The 17,315-nt window shown below is 36.2% G+C and overlaps 1 protein-coding gene across 1 annotated transcript; it reads right to left on the minus strand.

Annotated features, from left to right (window-relative positions):
• Positions 1-219: 219 nt before the first annotated feature.
• LOC142630348 (peroxidase 47-like) lies at positions 220-9,566 on the minus strand. The gene is made up of 5 exons (XM_075804335.1): positions 9,327-9,566; positions 9,022-9,207; positions 8,758-8,917; positions 8,238-8,501; positions 220-350 (listed from the first exon to the last, which is right to left on the minus strand). Exons 1-5 carry the CDS (start codon positions 9,564-9,566, stop codon positions 220-222), a joined length of 981 nt encoding a protein of 326 aa, XP_075660450.1.
• Between the last annotated feature and the right edge of the window lie 7,749 nt (positions 9,567-17,315).

Here is a 17,315-nt window from a genome sequence, read left to right on the forward strand (position 1 = left end):
GGTATAGGTCAAAATTCCAGAAATTTAAAACATGTGGTGCCAAGGATGAGCAATTAATTGATAGTTAATTACAATCTAAAGAAACCCAAATTAAACTAAGGTAAGGACCTTTATCACACATTTATCTGTTAAAAAACAGAAATTTCTAGTCTTACTACACCTACTTAACTTAGATTTTTTTAATGGGACTAACTAATTAATTGATAGAAAGCTTTAACATCAATTAATTTTATGGCAATTTCGCCTTTCTTCGCCTTTTGAACCTTCTTTAACATCAAGCTTACTCAATTTCACCATTGCCTGTTGGAAATCAAAGAAGAACCTAGCTTGGTTGAATGCATAGCTGAAAGCTCGAATTTGTGTAAAAACATAAGGGCAAACCATACCCCAATTTAAAAGATTATGGCTCGGTTGATTTTACTCTAACTTAAACTAAGTGCGGAATAGAGTAAATGCAAGCAAACAAACAATAAAACTACTCTAAGCCATATTCATTATATAACAGCAGTAATATGAAAGCTAAAAGAGTAGGAAAGAGAAATTCAAACACAAGATAACATGCTGATGTGTTATCGAAGAGGAAACTGAAGAACTCGGTGAAAAACCTCTCCGCCGCCCTCCAAGCGGTAAATCGATCCACTAGATAATAAGTTGGGATATGTGAATAGCAAGAGGCCCTCCAAGCCTAATCTGCCTAATGCACCTAACCCTCCAAGCTCCTACTCCAACAAGGCTTCTCGGAACCATGTCTTGTCTAGCTTTTTAGATCCCGTAATACGCCCGATTGCATCTGCCAAAGCTTGGCTTCTTCCAATGCTTCCCAGCAACACCAAAACCTCACTTGACACTCTGATTGAGTGTGGTAAGTGTTTAGGCTATCAACCTCTCAAGGATATGGATATGGAGAGGTAGGAGTATGAGAAAAACCACAAAGGATTGTGTAGACGATTGTGGGTGTAACAATCTCTAACTCTCAAGTGTGTATGCTAGGGTTTTCTCTCTAAAAATCACTTCATACAATATGTGGGTAATGTGTGTATATATAGTGTGGGTGAAGATATGGTGGAGCAGATAAGCCAAAATAGCAAAACAGAATGTTTTGCAGGTATTTCACGAGAAGGCCTTACCTGTAAGATAGTTGCGAAAACTAGCTGTCACTAGATTGTCATGACTCTTAGCATTCCAGTTAAACCACTCCTTCAATGCAAGCTTGAGTCTTCACACTCTCTCACACACAATCCATACAATGAAATCCCACATAAAATACAGGATAAATATGATTGAAAAAAATTACAATCAAATTTGGCACATAATTAAAGCCAACACAAAATAGTTGTAAATAAAAAACTTTACAATCTCCCCCTTTGGCTATTCCATGACAAAACCTCTAAAATAGACTTTAGACTTAAATGTGAGTCTGGGAACAATGGCAAAACTCACTCATACCTAATCTAGAAGCTGTGAAGCACTTGCACGTATACACCATTATCCTAAAACACTTGCACATAAACAAAACTTTCATTAAGCTTATGAAAAGTTGAATACAAGGCACGTATAGGAACAAGTAAAATGCAATCAAGGTAATAAGCAAGATATAAGCTATGAAGCATAACTTGATCATACATGAATATTCATTAAAGAACAACTACAATGAACATTTAACTAGTAAATGATCATCTGGACATGCAATGCAATTAAGAGCAATGTCTAAACACGCAACCAATGCAAAACACCAAAGTATTTGCATTAAGGATACAAGATCCAACAAGGGCACAAGTGTGTAGTACTAAAGAAAATGTATGCATTAAACTAAAAGTACTTTAAAAAGTTACAAAGCAAGGATACATAAAACAAAGTACTAAATATAAACTAAAGTTTTAAACTAGAGTACTTTAAAGCTTTAAAAGAAAGCAATGTAAATATCCAAAGAACAAAATATTGTGCTTTTGATCTTGATCTCCAATGCTCCCCTTTCAATCTAGCTCTTTCTCCCCCTATCATTACACTCCCCTTATCATGGACCATCTCCCCCTTTTTGTTATGGAATAGCTAGTCTTCATCTTCCTCTAGCTTCCTCTGAATTTGGTCCAATTGAGTTTGGAGAGATGTGAACTTTGTGTTGAAACGAATGTGTTGGGAGTGCATGATAAATGCAAGTCCGGATAACTTAGTGCTGATGTCTTGAATAGGCGACATAATGATGTCTAACTTCTCATCATAGGAATAAGAGCTAGAGCTTGAACTAGCATGAGGAGCATGACTCTCTTGCTTGGTCCCCTTCCTGGTGTGACTAATGCTAGCATTGAGAGTGTAGATGTTGATTAGATTTGGCTGAGGGTATGGGTTCTATCTTCCAACGGATAAACGCCTTTGAGCTTCAAAATTTTTAAGATAAGACAACATAAAGGAAGGCAATTCCTTGAGGCAGTTCTCTAAGCTGTTTTGCTTAAGATGTGGAAGATATGAGAGAAAATATCAATCTCTTCATCATTGACTAGGTCACGAAGAAAGAAGGCCCGGCCAAGATTCATGTACCCGGTGTTTGAGAGAGGATAGAGGTTGTGAAACATGATTGTTGTGAGAAGCCTCAATTCGGGTGATAGTGATGCAACACTCACCGATTTTCCATTGGAAGAGAACTCCAAGTTTTCTCCTCGAGTTTCCCGAAGTAAATCTTGCTCGGGATCCAAGTCATCATACATTGATGGCTTTGGAAACATGGGCCGGTTGATGTGCAATATGTCAGCAAGATAAATGGGTGTCACTGTGAAGTTCTTTCCTCTAACTCAACATTTTAGCTCATCTCCCTCGGACGAGCATAGAATTCCTTCACCATATTCTCGTACGGTTCATCAAAGCTTGATAGAAGAAAATTTCAATCCTTGGTGGCAAACCATTTTGGAATGCTCGTATCAAGAAAAGATGCTTGCTCAACTGCCCTTTCAACTAACAAGGGGCATCTTTGAAATAACTCGCGTAGGCTTTAAAATGTAGCGTATGATCTGAACATTTCAGTATCATAGAACCCTGTTGATGAACGAGTCTTCTTTGACTTTGGAGTGAGACTATCAAGATCAATCACGAGTTCCTTCCCTTTGCTACTACCCTCTTTCACAGCTGATTTCTTGAAGGGAGACATCTGCAAAAACAGAGACAAAAACACAGAGAAACAATTGCAAAAATACAAACACAAGAACACAAACTGGATTAGTATTAAGTTAGTCCATAAAACGACTACAAAGTCCTAAAAAGAACATAAACAAAGTCACAATATCATTTTATGTATGCTAAAGATGTTATAACAATTATCTAGCATGAGTGATATGCAAAACATGACAAGTGAACAAGTGTGTGCATTAAGTGTGTGTGTGGTGTGCATATGCGATGCATAATCAAGGCATGACAAAACACATATGGGTTAAAGTGTGTAAAACACATAACTAATGATCAAAACATGATAAACATTCATAATTATGGTAATTTCCAAAGTTTGGTACTCATCAGAGTCCAAAACAACACCAAAATGCCATTTGGGAATTTATCAAACACTTGGTATGCACTACTATAATTAACACATAAGCAATGCATGAACATGTGTGAATTTTGTCTAGATACATGTTAAAATGCCACAAGGGGCCAACACAAACATGAACAAAACAAATGGGGTAGAGCCTAATCAAGAAATTGAAAAAATTTGTCAAAAAATAGAAGATTCCCAACCCTTTTTCAAAAATATCCCAACTCATGCAAAATATATAATCTAAGGCATTATCTTATGAAATAGAGAGAAAAGATTGAATCAACATACCTTAGAGATGATTAGGAGATGATTACTCTTGAGATTTAGTTGGGTTTTTGAGGAAAAATTGGTTTTGGGCTGAGAGAGGCTCGAGGGAGTCAAAAGGGCTATGTTTGAAAAACTGTCGAGATCAGCCCTTAAAAACTGAAAACACATGTTTTTTGCAAGATAGCTTCTTGCGAAGTTACTCGCGAAAAATACCATTGAAGCATAGAAATTTTCGCAGGATAGACTTACTTGTGAGACAGTCGCGAAAGTTTTTGTCTGTATTTCATGTGTTTTCGTTTTTTGCCTATCTCATTTTCGCGGGAAGAGCTTACTCGCGAGCTACTTGCGAAAATGCCTCTGAAGGAGTTTTTGATGAAAACATAAAAATGCAGTATGAACAGAAACTCAAAAACACAAAAAAATAAAAACACTTTTCAAAAATATATAAAATACTCAAAAATCTTTTTGGGTTTGATCGACAAGCAATTAAGTCTACACATCACATTTGAACATGTACAATCACACAAATGAAATAAGCATTCATTGAACAATAGATTAGTGTGTTGTGTGTGTGTATCAAATGTGGAATAGTCCTTAGTCTAGAGTGAAGTTTCAATGATCAATTCAACCAAGTCATACATAACTAGTACTAAGTCAAGTGGTCTATTTCAATTATAGAAATGAACATTTATGACCTCCCACAAGAAAATGATCACAAAACTTTGAACCTTTTCTTTTTAGCTTCTTACAACTTATAACTTTTGATCACATAAGAATATTACATCTCATTTTGAGATTGATGCCTGAAACTTTTGATATTTCAATTTTGTGAGTAAGCCTTTGGCTTTTTAGGCACTATACATTTCAATACAAGTCACTTTCCCTTTTTCTTACTCAAATACTAGTATGTGCGACGAATTTTGAAGCTCATTATCACTTTTCAAGATTTGACATTTGATTGAACTATAAAGCAAAAACATAAAAAGTGTGGGAAGATATATAGGCACAAGTCTATGCATGTATCAAAATCAACAAGACTATTGACTAATAATTTATGACAAGCTTGGAGATCGATTTACAACAATCACACATAGATTTCAAGATTTTTCCCACAAAGATAGATGTGCATACAAAACAAGCTATGCTCGTAAATGCACTACACCATTAGTACGAAGGTGCTAGGCCAAACTCACATGTGATAGACACAACATAGGAGATCAAACTTTTTTGAGAATTTTCAATTTTTATGGGTTTTTGAATTTTTCAACATACTTAAAAACAGAACATGTAAAGTAAGATCAACAGAAACAAGAAGCACAAAACAAAACTTGTAAAAGAAACATGCTATAAACCGGAAGCAATGACACAAGAAGATTATGTATGTCATGATGTATGAACCTATGAACCTAAACATTGAAAGTATTAATGCATGGGCAGAGAGAGTGATCATGCATGAGTACCCTTCTTCATCCACACTTTACGAGTGTTTTGGGTGAGCTCATTAGATGGAGAGGTACGACCAATATAACTTTCCAACCTCGGAGTGAAGCTAGCAAGGCATAGTGAGATGTTCTTCAACATTTCCATAATGTCTCCAATGAGATGTCCTTCACTTTCTCCCTTAGCTTGTGCTCCCTTTGGTCTTTTCTTTGAACCTTCTTGGCCATGCATAGAGTCAGCCTTCTTGAGTGCATGAAGCTTGAAATTCGGCCTTGTGTGCCCTTGAACACCACAATGATGACACACATGTTTCACTTAAGGCTCCTTTTGATTTTTGGATAATGACTTCTTTTTATCCCTTGGTTTTACACCAATGGTTCTCTTTACAACAGTAGGGGTCTCAATCTCAAGCTTCACTTCTTTGAGTTTCTCTACATTCTTGGCTGATATGAACCTCACTTCCTTCTTGGGTTCACTGCTGGAGCTTCCTTCTCCGGTATAGCCTAAATTGGTTGTGAGGATAGCACGTTGTCAAATTTCTTGGTGGAGATACGCTTAACCTTGACATTAGTTTGGATAATTTCAAGTTCAAGAAACTTGATCTTAGAATAAGCTTCAACCAATTCTCCCTTGAGTCCATCTACTTCACACTTTGCTTCCTTAAGTTGCACAAGTGTACACCTATGCTCTTCTTTAATCTTCTTCATCTTTCTCACAGCATGGTTCGCAACCTTGGCGTATTTTCCACAATCTTCTAGCAAAGCATCATATGCTTTGTGAAGGTTGTTCTCACCTTCATTTTGGCATACCTCTTCATCTTCTGAGTCTTTAACTTCCTCACCCTCGGAATGCTCACTAAGTTCATCAACCAAATACCTTAAATCATCCTTAGAATCAACGGAGGTAATTGCCATGAAGGCCCTATAATTTCCGTCACTGTCACACTCTCCTTCCGTGTCTGAATTTAAGCTTTCGGAGTCGCTAAGAGTAGTGACAAACACTTTACCCTTCCCTCTCAAATAGTTAGGACATTCCTTCTTGAGATGTCCATGATCATTACATTCGTAGCATACTATTCCTTGAGGGGATTGAGAGTCCTTCCCATCTTTCCTCTTGAACTCCTTCCTATCACCTTTGGAGGATTTTCTTTGCTGAAAGACTTCCCACTGTTTTTCATCTTCAGAAATTTCCAAAACATTCTTTGCAAGGAATGCCACCTCCTTCTCCACATCATCTTCTTCGGAGGATTCATCCATTTTCTCGTTGATGGTTTTGAGAACAAGTGATTTGCTTGGCTTGTGGGAAGGTAGTCCAAGCTCATATGTTTGGAGAGATCCAATAAGCTCTTGAATCTTGATCTCATCCAAATCTTTGCTCTTTTCTATAGCTGTGACCTTTGCACGAAAGCTCTCCGGTAAGGACCTCAAAACTTTCTCACCACCTTAGCATCCTTAATCTTCTCTCTGAGAATGAGCTTGGCAATCATGATTTCATTGAGCTTCCTATAGAATGAATCAAATGACTCATCGTCACTCATCTTGAGCTCTTCAAATCAGGTGGTAAACATTTGGAGCTTTGTGTCCTTGACTTTTTTGGTACCTTCATAGGTAGTCTCAAGAATCGTCCAAGCTTCCTTGGTGGTCTTCATATGCGATATCCTGTGAAATTCATTAGTAGACACATCACAAAAGATAACATTAATTTTCTTACTATTGGCATTTGCCAAAGCAAGAGTTGCCTTGTCCCATTCAGACTTGGCTATCGTGGGTCTAACATACCCATTCTCAACGGAATCCTATACAGACTAATCTATAGCACAAAGGAATGCCCTTATACGGACTTTTCAAAACGCATAGTTGCTCCCATCAAAGAATGGTGGAGCATTGAGCGATTGTGATCAATCCATCACAAGGGGGTCTCGGATCACACTTAGGTAATGAAACCACAACAAGTGCACCCGCTATGATACTAATTAAAAGCTTAGATTTGTGTAAAAATACAAGAGCTGTTTAGATCCCAATTTAAAAGATTACGACTTGATTGATTTTACTATAACTTAAACTAAGTGTATAATAGAGTAAATGTGAGTGAACAAACAATAAAACTACTCTAAGTCATATTTATCATATAATAGAAGTAATATGAAAGCTAGAAGAGTAGGGAAGAGAAATGCAAACACAAGATAACATGCCGATGTGTTATCGAAGAGAAAATCGAAGAACTTGGTGAAAAACCTCTCCGCTGCCCTCCAAGCGGTAAATCGATCCACTAGACAATAAGTTGGGATACACGAATAGCAAGAGACCCTCAAAGCCTAATCTACCTAATGCACCTAAGCCCTCCAAGCTTCTACTCCAACAAGGCTTCTTGGAACCGTGTCTTGTCTAACTTTCTAGATCTCGCAATATGCCTGATTGCATCTGCCAAAACTTGTCTTCTTCCAATACTTCCCAACAGCACCAAAACCTCACTTGACACTCTGATTGGGTGTGGTAAGTGTTTGGGCTATCAATCTTTCAAGGATATGGATATGGGGAGGTAGGAGTATGAGGAATACTACAAAGGATTGTGGGTATAACAATCTCTAACTCTCAAGTGTGTATGCTAGGGTTTTCTCTCTGAAAAGCACTCCATATAATATGTGGGTAATGTGGGTATATATAGTGTGGGTGAAGATATGGTGGAGCAGATAAGCCAAAATAGCAAAACAAAATGTTTCGCGGGAAGGCCTTACCCGTGAGATAGTCTTGAAATCAGATTGTCATGGCTCTTCGCATTTCAGTCATGTGCTCTTCACGTGACTTACTTCGCAGAAAATTTACTCGCAAGATACCCGCGAAAACCACTGCTTCTTTAATGCAAACTTGAGTCTTCACACTCTCTCTTTCTTACACAACCCATATAATGAAATCCCACATAAAATACAAGTTAAACATAATTGAATAAAATTACAATTAAATTTGGCATGGAATTAAAGCCAACACAAAATAGTTGTAAATAACAACTTTACAATAGCCATTCACGTATCTTTTAGTTTCTGCAGATGCATACAGTATTTGATCTGTAGAAAGCACCCCGGCTTTCCTTTGCAATGCATTATGGTAAAGATTATCGAAAGTAGTTCTTGTTGCGTCAAAGGGTTGCTCTGCAGTATCGCCAGCACTGCATGTTTTAAACAACGTCTTTGCAAAGCCTGAATCTAAATCTGGATCAGTGCCATGCATCAAGTGTTTCTTATATGATGCGCACCTTGCCATTCCTAGTGTATGTGCCCCTGCATACAAAGATCACAAAAATTTTGATAGCATGCACATTTCAAATGAGTTTGCACAATATATATATATATATATATATATATATATATATATATATATATATATATATTTTTTTTTTTTTTCCTGGAGGAACAAGAAACTTGTAAGTTGTAACATGTTCCAAATATTAGTGACACTAATCTTGGTGTGAGTGACACGAAATTTGTAACATAATCATATAGAATCAATCATTTTGAAAACTTGTAACATATTTACCCGAGAGAGCCACCATTTCTTGGGCACTAAAACCACGCTGCCCAAACATGTTAATGAGCTGAGAGGCGTTGAAGAAGGGTGCAGGAAGGTTGATTATGTCTTCTATTTTCCTCTTACCATCCATTCTTCCATTAGGTATGTCATTAAGAGGACCCCCGGCCTTTAAAATCAATAAGACCATTACAAATTGATCTCAATCATTATAATGAAAATGACCCCAAAAAAAAGTGAAAAATAATTCACTTTAAATTAATATTTTGTTACCCAAAATACTGTTCTGGCAGCCATTGCAAGAATATCAGCACATGAGACTACGCCTGGGCATACATTTTGAAGCTGCTCTTTCGCTTTATCAATAACTTCAAATCCCCGCAAACTCAAACTTCCAAGGGAGTCTTTCTCTGCTATATTTTGCTTTGTTGAATCAATGAGAACCGACCTGTCACATCCCTATCTAACCAACAAAACAGGAAATTCTAAGACCAAGAAAGTATAACCAAATCTTTTCATCAACAAAGAAAATAACCAAGCCTTAAAAGACAATCATACGAGAGAAAGAGAGAGAGTACCTCTATGAAACAATCATGGAAATGCAGCCAAACAAGGGTGGCTGCTAGCTTAGGATCAGCTTCCAAAGCTTGGATAACTGCCGTCTTCACAATTAGTTCAGCCGATGGGCACCTGAGCAGATAATATTCCATGCTCAAACCATCTACTCCAAAACTAAAACCATTAACAACCGTCTTCATTAGAAAAATTACACCAAGAAATTTTCCAATAACCACCTTATCTAAACTCAGAGATGTCATTAGAATGTGTTTCAAGCCTAAATTAATTAGGTAGCTAATACGAGGTTGAGAAAAGGAAATCTAAATATATTGAGGAGTGTTGGACTATGAAGCACGGGTGCAGCTCCAGGCCGCCGCACCCGCACCTGACGCGCATGACGCAGCGCACAGTGGTCGACACTGCTGACCGCGTGTTCGTGTTGCGTTGGGTTTTTTTTTTTTCGTTTGTGGGTTCACGCCGACTCGTGCTGACTTGGTGCTGATTCGCGCCGAATCGGACCGTATCGGCCAGAATGGGTCGAAATAGGTCGAAACCGGCCGCATCAGGCCCAAACTGGCTTTGACTCAGGCCAAAATTCTAGTAAAAATAATTTAAAAAATTATACAAAAGTATAACTCGCCATTTTGAACTTTGAATCAACTTTAAACAAAAAAAAAAAACCCTAATCCCTCTCAATTCCTCTGTGCCTCTCTTGTTTTCTCACTCTCCGTCTCCCCTCTCTCACACCCTAACCTGCGACCACTCACTCAAAATCTCTCCTTTGCGTCACTGCCCAAGCACTCTCGGTCTCAATCTCTCCATCTGTCGGTCTCAATTTCTCCATCTCTCTATCTCCATCTCGATCTCAAGGTCACTGACACTAACCTAAGTCCCAAGCTCACTCAGGTATGTTAAGACTTGGGTTGATCACTTGATTTCTTATTTAGTTATTATATATCTATCAATTTATTTGTAGGTTAAACAACTTAAATTGAAATTATTAAATTTTCACTGGATGAAGCTATTAGCACAGAACCTTCATCAGATGGTCCTCTTTGGCAATATGTAACTAAATTGGAAAAACCTCCTAGTTCTACTTCTAAATCAGGTGGAAACACACATTTTAAGTGCAACTATTGTGATGGAATTTTTGTGGGATCCTATTCTAGGGTTAAGGATCATTTATCACTAATTAGTGGTAAAGGTATTAGAGCATGTAAGAATGTGACGCCGGGCCATAGATTGGAAATGCAAAGAGTGCATGATCAGGTTGAGAATAATAAGTTGGAGCGGAATGCAAAAGTCAAATTCCTTTACCCCTACCTCTCCATGGGCCGATTCTCTCATTCCAGAGACAGGAAGGGAGTGGTAGTATAGATGTAGCGGTTGATGGTAAGAGGAGGAAGGTGATTGCGAATTCTCCTTTGGAGGGAGCATTCCAAAATAATGCTAGAGCTAAATTGAACAGTAGAATTACTAGGATGTTTTATACTGGTGGGCTTCCATTTCACTTTGCAAGGAACCCAAATTATCGTAATTCTATGCATATGTTGCTACCCATAACATTTCGGAGTTCAAAGACAAACATTTTATTGTAGGGTGTTAAAAGATGCTGTAAAAGAGATTGGACATGAAAAAGTTGTCCAAGTCATCATTGATAATGCTAATGTGATGAAGGCTGCTGGAGCTCTTATAGAAGGTGAGTTTCCCAAAATATTTTGGACACCATGTGTTGTCTACACTCTCAATCTAGCTTTGAAGAATATTTGTGTAGCAAAAAATACTAAAAAGAATGAAGTTTCATATAAGGAATGTAATTGGATTACACGTATTGCTGATGATGCATCCTTCATATGTATTTTTATCATGAACCATTCAATGTGGTTGACAATGTTTGATGAATTTTGTCCATTAAACTGCTCCAAGTTGATGAAACTAGATTTGCTTTGGTTATTGTTATGTTGAAAAGGTTGAAGTTGATAAAAAAAAAATGCCTTCAAGCCAAGGCTATTAGTGACCAATGGGCTTCTTATAGGGAGGATGATGTTGGAAAAGCTTAAAAAGTGAAAGATTTTATTCTAAGTGATCATTGATGGATGTTGTTGATTTTATCATTGAATTCACTACAACTATTTATGATATGCCATGAGAAATTGATACATATAGACCTTGTCTCCATCTTGTGTTTGAAATGTGGGATTCAATGATAGAACAGGTGAAAGCAATAATATATCGACATGAAGGCTTGGAAGCAAATGATTATAGCTCATTTTTTAATGTGGTGTATGATATACTTGTTGATTGATGGACTAAAAATTGTACACCACATTGCTTGGCTCATTCCTTAAATCCTAAGCAAGTACTTTCATTTTCTATTTTCCTTAGTTCACCCTTCTAGTAAAACACATGCTTCATCATATATATATATATATATTATTATTATTATATTTTAACTAGGTATTACTCCATTGAATGGCTTTCGGAGAATCCAAAACGCATCCCTCCATATCAGGATCATGAAATTTCTATAGAAAGGAGCAAAAGTTTGGAGCGATACTTTGCAGATGAAATGAATTAAGGATGATGAAAGTTGAGTTTGCTACATTTTCAAGAGGGAGGTTTCCTTCACTAGATGCCTTGACAGATAGGTGAGTCTTACAACCTTTGGTTTGGTGGCAATACCATGGCTCTTCATTACCAATGCTTCAAACCCTTGCCTTTAAACTTCTTGGATAACCTTGTTCATCCTCATGTGTTGAGAGGAATTGGAGCACATACAAATTCATTCATTCCTTAAAAAGAAACAAAATGGCTCCTACACGTGCTGAGGATTTGGTATATGTGCATTCTAATCTTCGACTCTTGTCAAGGTGCCATAAGGAGTATATAAATACAGTAACAAAGATGTGGGATATTGCAAGAGACTCTTGGAATGAAAGTGACATACATGGAGGAGCTGGAATTCTTGAGAATCCTACCCTTACACTTGATGAGCCAGAGTTGGAGGCCATGGTTATTGCGAATGCTAGCACTAATGTTACTACTAGTGAAAGTGAAGTTCAAAGTGAAGCTATTGATCTTGACAATGAGGATGGGGGTTGTATTTGATTGTCTTGAACACTTGTCTTTTATTTTGTTTTAGTTTCAAATTTGTAGGTTGTATTCTAATTTCTGAACATCATGTTTTAATTATTATCTACTATTGCTCTTAAATTGGTATATGTTTACAATTATATGAAAAAGTATGCTTAGCAATATATAGAAAATATATATAAAAATATTTTTAATAATTTTTAAAAAAATGTATCCATCCACATCTATACCCTACTTTTTCAAAAATTGCCGAGTCATCGCACCGTAACCTTACTTGCACCTGCACCCGAATCCGCACCTATGCTTCATAGGTGTTGGAGTTTGTAGTATATGAAGGGTGGATAGCAAGCAATGTGTATATATAAATGTAAAGAATTGGAAGGAGTTGCCCCCAAATCGTGTATGGAAAAAGAAAAGGTTAAAGATAGTATTGCATTCTCTTTATGTTCTTCTCCAAATGGTCAATCTAATTATGTTATCGCATGTAGGTTGACACATAACAATTTTTATTTTATTTTATTTTTGAGAAGGATGCATAACAAATTAATATAGTGATTATTAAACCTGTGTGAGCCAAATCATTTATTCAAATTCATGAATGCAAGTATGCAACATTAAGAGTTTGTTTATCGAAAAATAAGACTAACGGAGTTTAAGAATATCATTGGGAGAATTTTAAGAGTGTTCATCGTCATGATTACATTTTACATCTCAAGCAAAAAAGTTTGCCGACAATAAGGGATTATAATTAGTAAAAGCTAGGGATTATAATTAGTAAAAGACTAGCTTGTAACCCCATGCATATGCATGGATACACTTACAGATGTACAATAAGATATGTAATATAATTCTTATATATATGATTTAAATACTATTGATAGTTGAAAAGGATAAAATTAAGGTAGACGGACTCGTTCAACAGAACCTGCCATGGGCGACAGTACTAGGATAGTGGATGATCAAAGTGAAAGAAGACTACGACAGATCGTATCCAAGGAGGACAGACTCTCCTTGATGGACGGATGAGAAAGTAGACGGATGCAAAGTGGACGGGTAGCAAAGTCACGTGGCATCCACATGGCTTAAGTGTTCTTCAAGAAATTTCAAATGGAAATATCTTATGCCCCACGATTAACTATAGTCAACAAAATTTCTATATGGAAAAGATCCCGTAAAATACGTGTATTTATGAGGATCTTCCCTACAAGGAAACATCTTCTTGACCAAGAAACCAAAGCCGGTCCTACACTACTACAAAAACCCAAAACTCTCAGAAATCAAGGTACGCATAATTTACCCAACTCTGGCACTCTAGAGTTGTGAAAGTTCTCTAACTTGGCCTTCGAAGGGTATTTGGCCGGTACCACATCGGTACTCTCTGTAGGGACTTCTTCTTTTTTATTGTGCAGGTCTCGTCTAAGAGTACTGAGGGACCGTATAGCTCACTGACGATTTCCGGCATCATCAATAGTTATTTTTATATTTTGTCAACTCTTTAAAAAATTTTGTGATATTATTAGGTATAAAACGTCAATTGTCCATATTTATTTATTTATTATTGTGAAACACTTTTTTTTTTATGATTCATTTATTCTAAACTCTTTAGTTTTTGTACTTAATAACTCATTTGGATGAATATTTCTGATGTAGTCCCACATTTGATTCTAAAATTAAGAAATAAAACTCTTTAAGAATAAATAATTTAGGACATATGACGTAAAATTGGAACTCTAATTTGAGTTTCTCTCAGCCTCACCTATTATTATATATATAGATTGGAACCTAAAAATTAGGACAAAGAATTTGTATTCGTATAAGTCAATGCTTAGTTAGCTTGCTAAAAAAATGGAGTATTTCTACAGTTATAACAAATTTTCAAAATATTTTCATGATAAACTGAGCTGTCAATACATCATAAGCTAAAAAATAAAATAAGATTTCATTCAAACCCATCACAACTCAAAATATGATTATTTTGAAAGTGTCTTTAAATTTTGTTGTATCGACTTTTCTGAGAAATTTTTTAAAAAGATTTCAATCAAAGCTTTCTGAAAAGTAGGCTTAGATTTAATAAATCTCTCTCTCTCTCTCTCCCCTACTTCATTCTATATGCCATCACTACGGCTGTCCGAATCACTTATGGACCTAACCCACCTGCCCAAACCGACAGACCTGATCCGTAAACTACCAGATCCTACTCCTATGGGGGTTGGAGGCAATTTTCAAAGTTCAAAACCTAATTCCGGCGGGTTGGTTGGTAGGTCGTTGCAATGAAACCCGATTTCAACCGACCTGATTGATTCCACCACCAAAAGGTCGTCCTTCTCCCCCGTTTAAGGAATTCGTCGTCCAGATTTCGCCAGATCTAGCAAGTTTTGGCTAGATCTCCTCCTCCCTGAACCAACAAAGACCAATCCCCATTTGGCGAAGACTTGACCAATCCAACCCGACTTCTTCACCGGTCAACGGTGGGTCTGGAAAATGTCCACCTGACTTGGTCTAGTCAATTGCGGGTTGGGCACAAACCCAACCTGGACAAACCTGTGGACGCCCTTAGCCATCACACGTTATGTTCTTTGTCTTTTGCAATTAATAATAGAGTAGTGATTTTTAAAACTTTTATGTATCTTGTCTTCAATTACTTCAACCAGCTTTGAGACAAAAATGATAGAACTTAAATATAGTTTTTTTTTTTTTTTTTCCTTTTTACCGAAACTTGAGTATAGTTCTTACTCTCTAATATGTATGTATATAACTAAATATAAGTATAAACTTTATGTGCAAGATTATGCGGTTATACCATATGACAATTTTTTTTAGATTTCTTTCATTTAGCCTTCTACATCATATTTTAATAATGTCATGTATCACATTTGTAAGAATTCTTTTATTTAGCATTCCACTCATCTTTCAATAGTGCCATGTGTCGCTTTTCTTTTCAAGAGAAACAGGTATTGTTCATTTAACCTTCCACTAAATACAAGACTATTAATCATTTGTTGAATTATTTTTAGTATTCTTTTCTATTTAGTAAAAAAATAATAATAATAAGATTTCTTTAGTGACATAATATTAATTTATTGTAAGGTGGTTAATGGGGTGTACATCATTTCTAAGTATCAATTTTTAATAGGTACAGTGCTCCAACTTAGACCTAGTTATCCTCCCTCAAACTCTAAACTCTCACCCTTTTTCTTACCTCTTCCCTCTTTTTCCCAGTTTCTCTCTTATCACTTTCCTTCCCCCCTTTTTCCAACCCCCTGAACTATGGCCTAGACCTCCTTTTATACCCCTTTGTGAGTGGGGTGGCCATCATTTTTATTCCCACTCATTCACGTATTCCCACATCTCTCAAAATCCCAAGGGATCCTCATGAATTCAGAGGATTCCCTTGGAACTTATTCTAGACGCCGGTTAAGGTTCGGTAGTGGATTCTTTTCATAATCATTGGCTCTCGGTTACCGGCCTCCTTTGGACTGTGTATAAAATTCCTTCATGACTGTTTCAGATCCCCCATTCCAAAAGGACCCCTCGAGTAGGGTCGTGCTAAACTTTCAATGCTCGGCTAGTGGTCGAGTTAAATATGAGGAAGCTCGGGGCAGTTTTTCTATTGTATCCCAGACTCACTACATTCAATGGGCCCTAGGCTTCATATCGGGCTTTGCCTATGCGGTCGGCCTAGTCCATCAAGCCCAGTTCACCCACAGGTACCTATAATAAACAAGACCTATAGTGATGAAACTTTTCATCACAAAATTTCCTTATTTCGTCGCTTAAAACATATGGTGATGAAAAACATATTTCGTCACGAATATGAATATCTTTAAAGATGAAATATTGATTTCGTTGAATGTTATTATTTAGAAATGCAATTGTTATTCCTCTCTAGATTTCATCACTATAGTCCAAGTTTGTTGTAATGGGTGGTGCACTAATTATTAATATAATAAAGGAATTTACATAGTTCTTTTCCTATTTTTTCTTTTTTGCTTACAATAAGTTAGGAGGGATGATTTAAATTTGTCTTTTCCCAGGCAATATCACTTAGACAAGGATCTTGGTAATTTATATAGATATTTTTCTAATATTTCTATTTTTTTAACAAAATTTTTGATTTGTAATAGGTAATAATACTTCCAATATTAAAAAATATATGAAATATAATTATACAGTGGAGTTAGTTAAAATAATTAAATATTTGTAATTTCATTCAAACAATAAGTTCTTATATGTTAATAATTGTTTCTCAAATCTATACCATACTTATGCATGAACTATAAAAATATTTTTTTACAAAATATATCAATATGAAATTATAATGTACTTGTGCATTGCATAACTTAAATACACAGTTGCATTAACTACTGATGTGTGTGTCTATACATATATATATATATATATATAATTTTTCAAAAGAGAATGAAATTCAGTACCATTGTATGTTTGAATCTTATGGGAATTCTAATAGAACTAAGTCATGTTCAAACAAAAAGACAGATCTAGCTTCTTTGGATTTACATACATACATACATACACACACATATATATAGAGAGATATGAGTTTAAGTTACACATTTTTTTAAACCATTAGATTTAAGTAGATCCTACGTTTAAAAAAAGACTATAATTATTACAAATATTCTGATTAAAATCTAATTAATTACTCTTATTTATTACCTTCTAAACTTATCTTTAAACCCAAAAAAGGTTTGACTTTTGACTCTCTCATTTTCGTTTCTCTCTCTCTCTCTCTCTCTCTCTCTCTCTCTCACTCACTCTCCACAGGTTGCCAGCAAATTCTTAGCGATGGTAATTCCAAATTCTATGAATAGAATTTCTTCTGGTCCGATCAAATATCTTAGCAACATTATCATGGCCATATCCACTTCCAATCACAAACTTCCAAATGCTACAAA

Source organism: Castanea sativa, chromosome 4 (genome assembly GCF_040712315.1).
Source record: "Castanea sativa cultivar Marrone di Chiusa Pesio chromosome 4, ASM4071231v1".
Taxonomy (NCBI): Eukaryota; Viridiplantae; Streptophyta; class Magnoliopsida; order Fagales; family Fagaceae; genus Castanea; species Castanea sativa.

Excerpts from the sequence above, each read along its gene's own strand:
- LOC142630348 (XM_075804335.1), bottom strand. The coding sequence starts at position 9,566 with ATGACATCTCTGAGTTTAGATAAGGTGGTTATTGGAAAATTTCTTGGT. Across the intron at positions 8,502-8,757 it reads AGAAATGGTGGCTCTCTCGG|GGGCACATACACTAGGAATG; the intron begins GTAAATATGTTA and ends CTTTGTATGCAG. Across the intron at positions 351-8,237 it reads AAGATACGTGAATGGCTATT|CTTTCAGCTATGCATTCAAC; the intron begins GTAAAGTTGTTA and ends CACAAATTCGAG.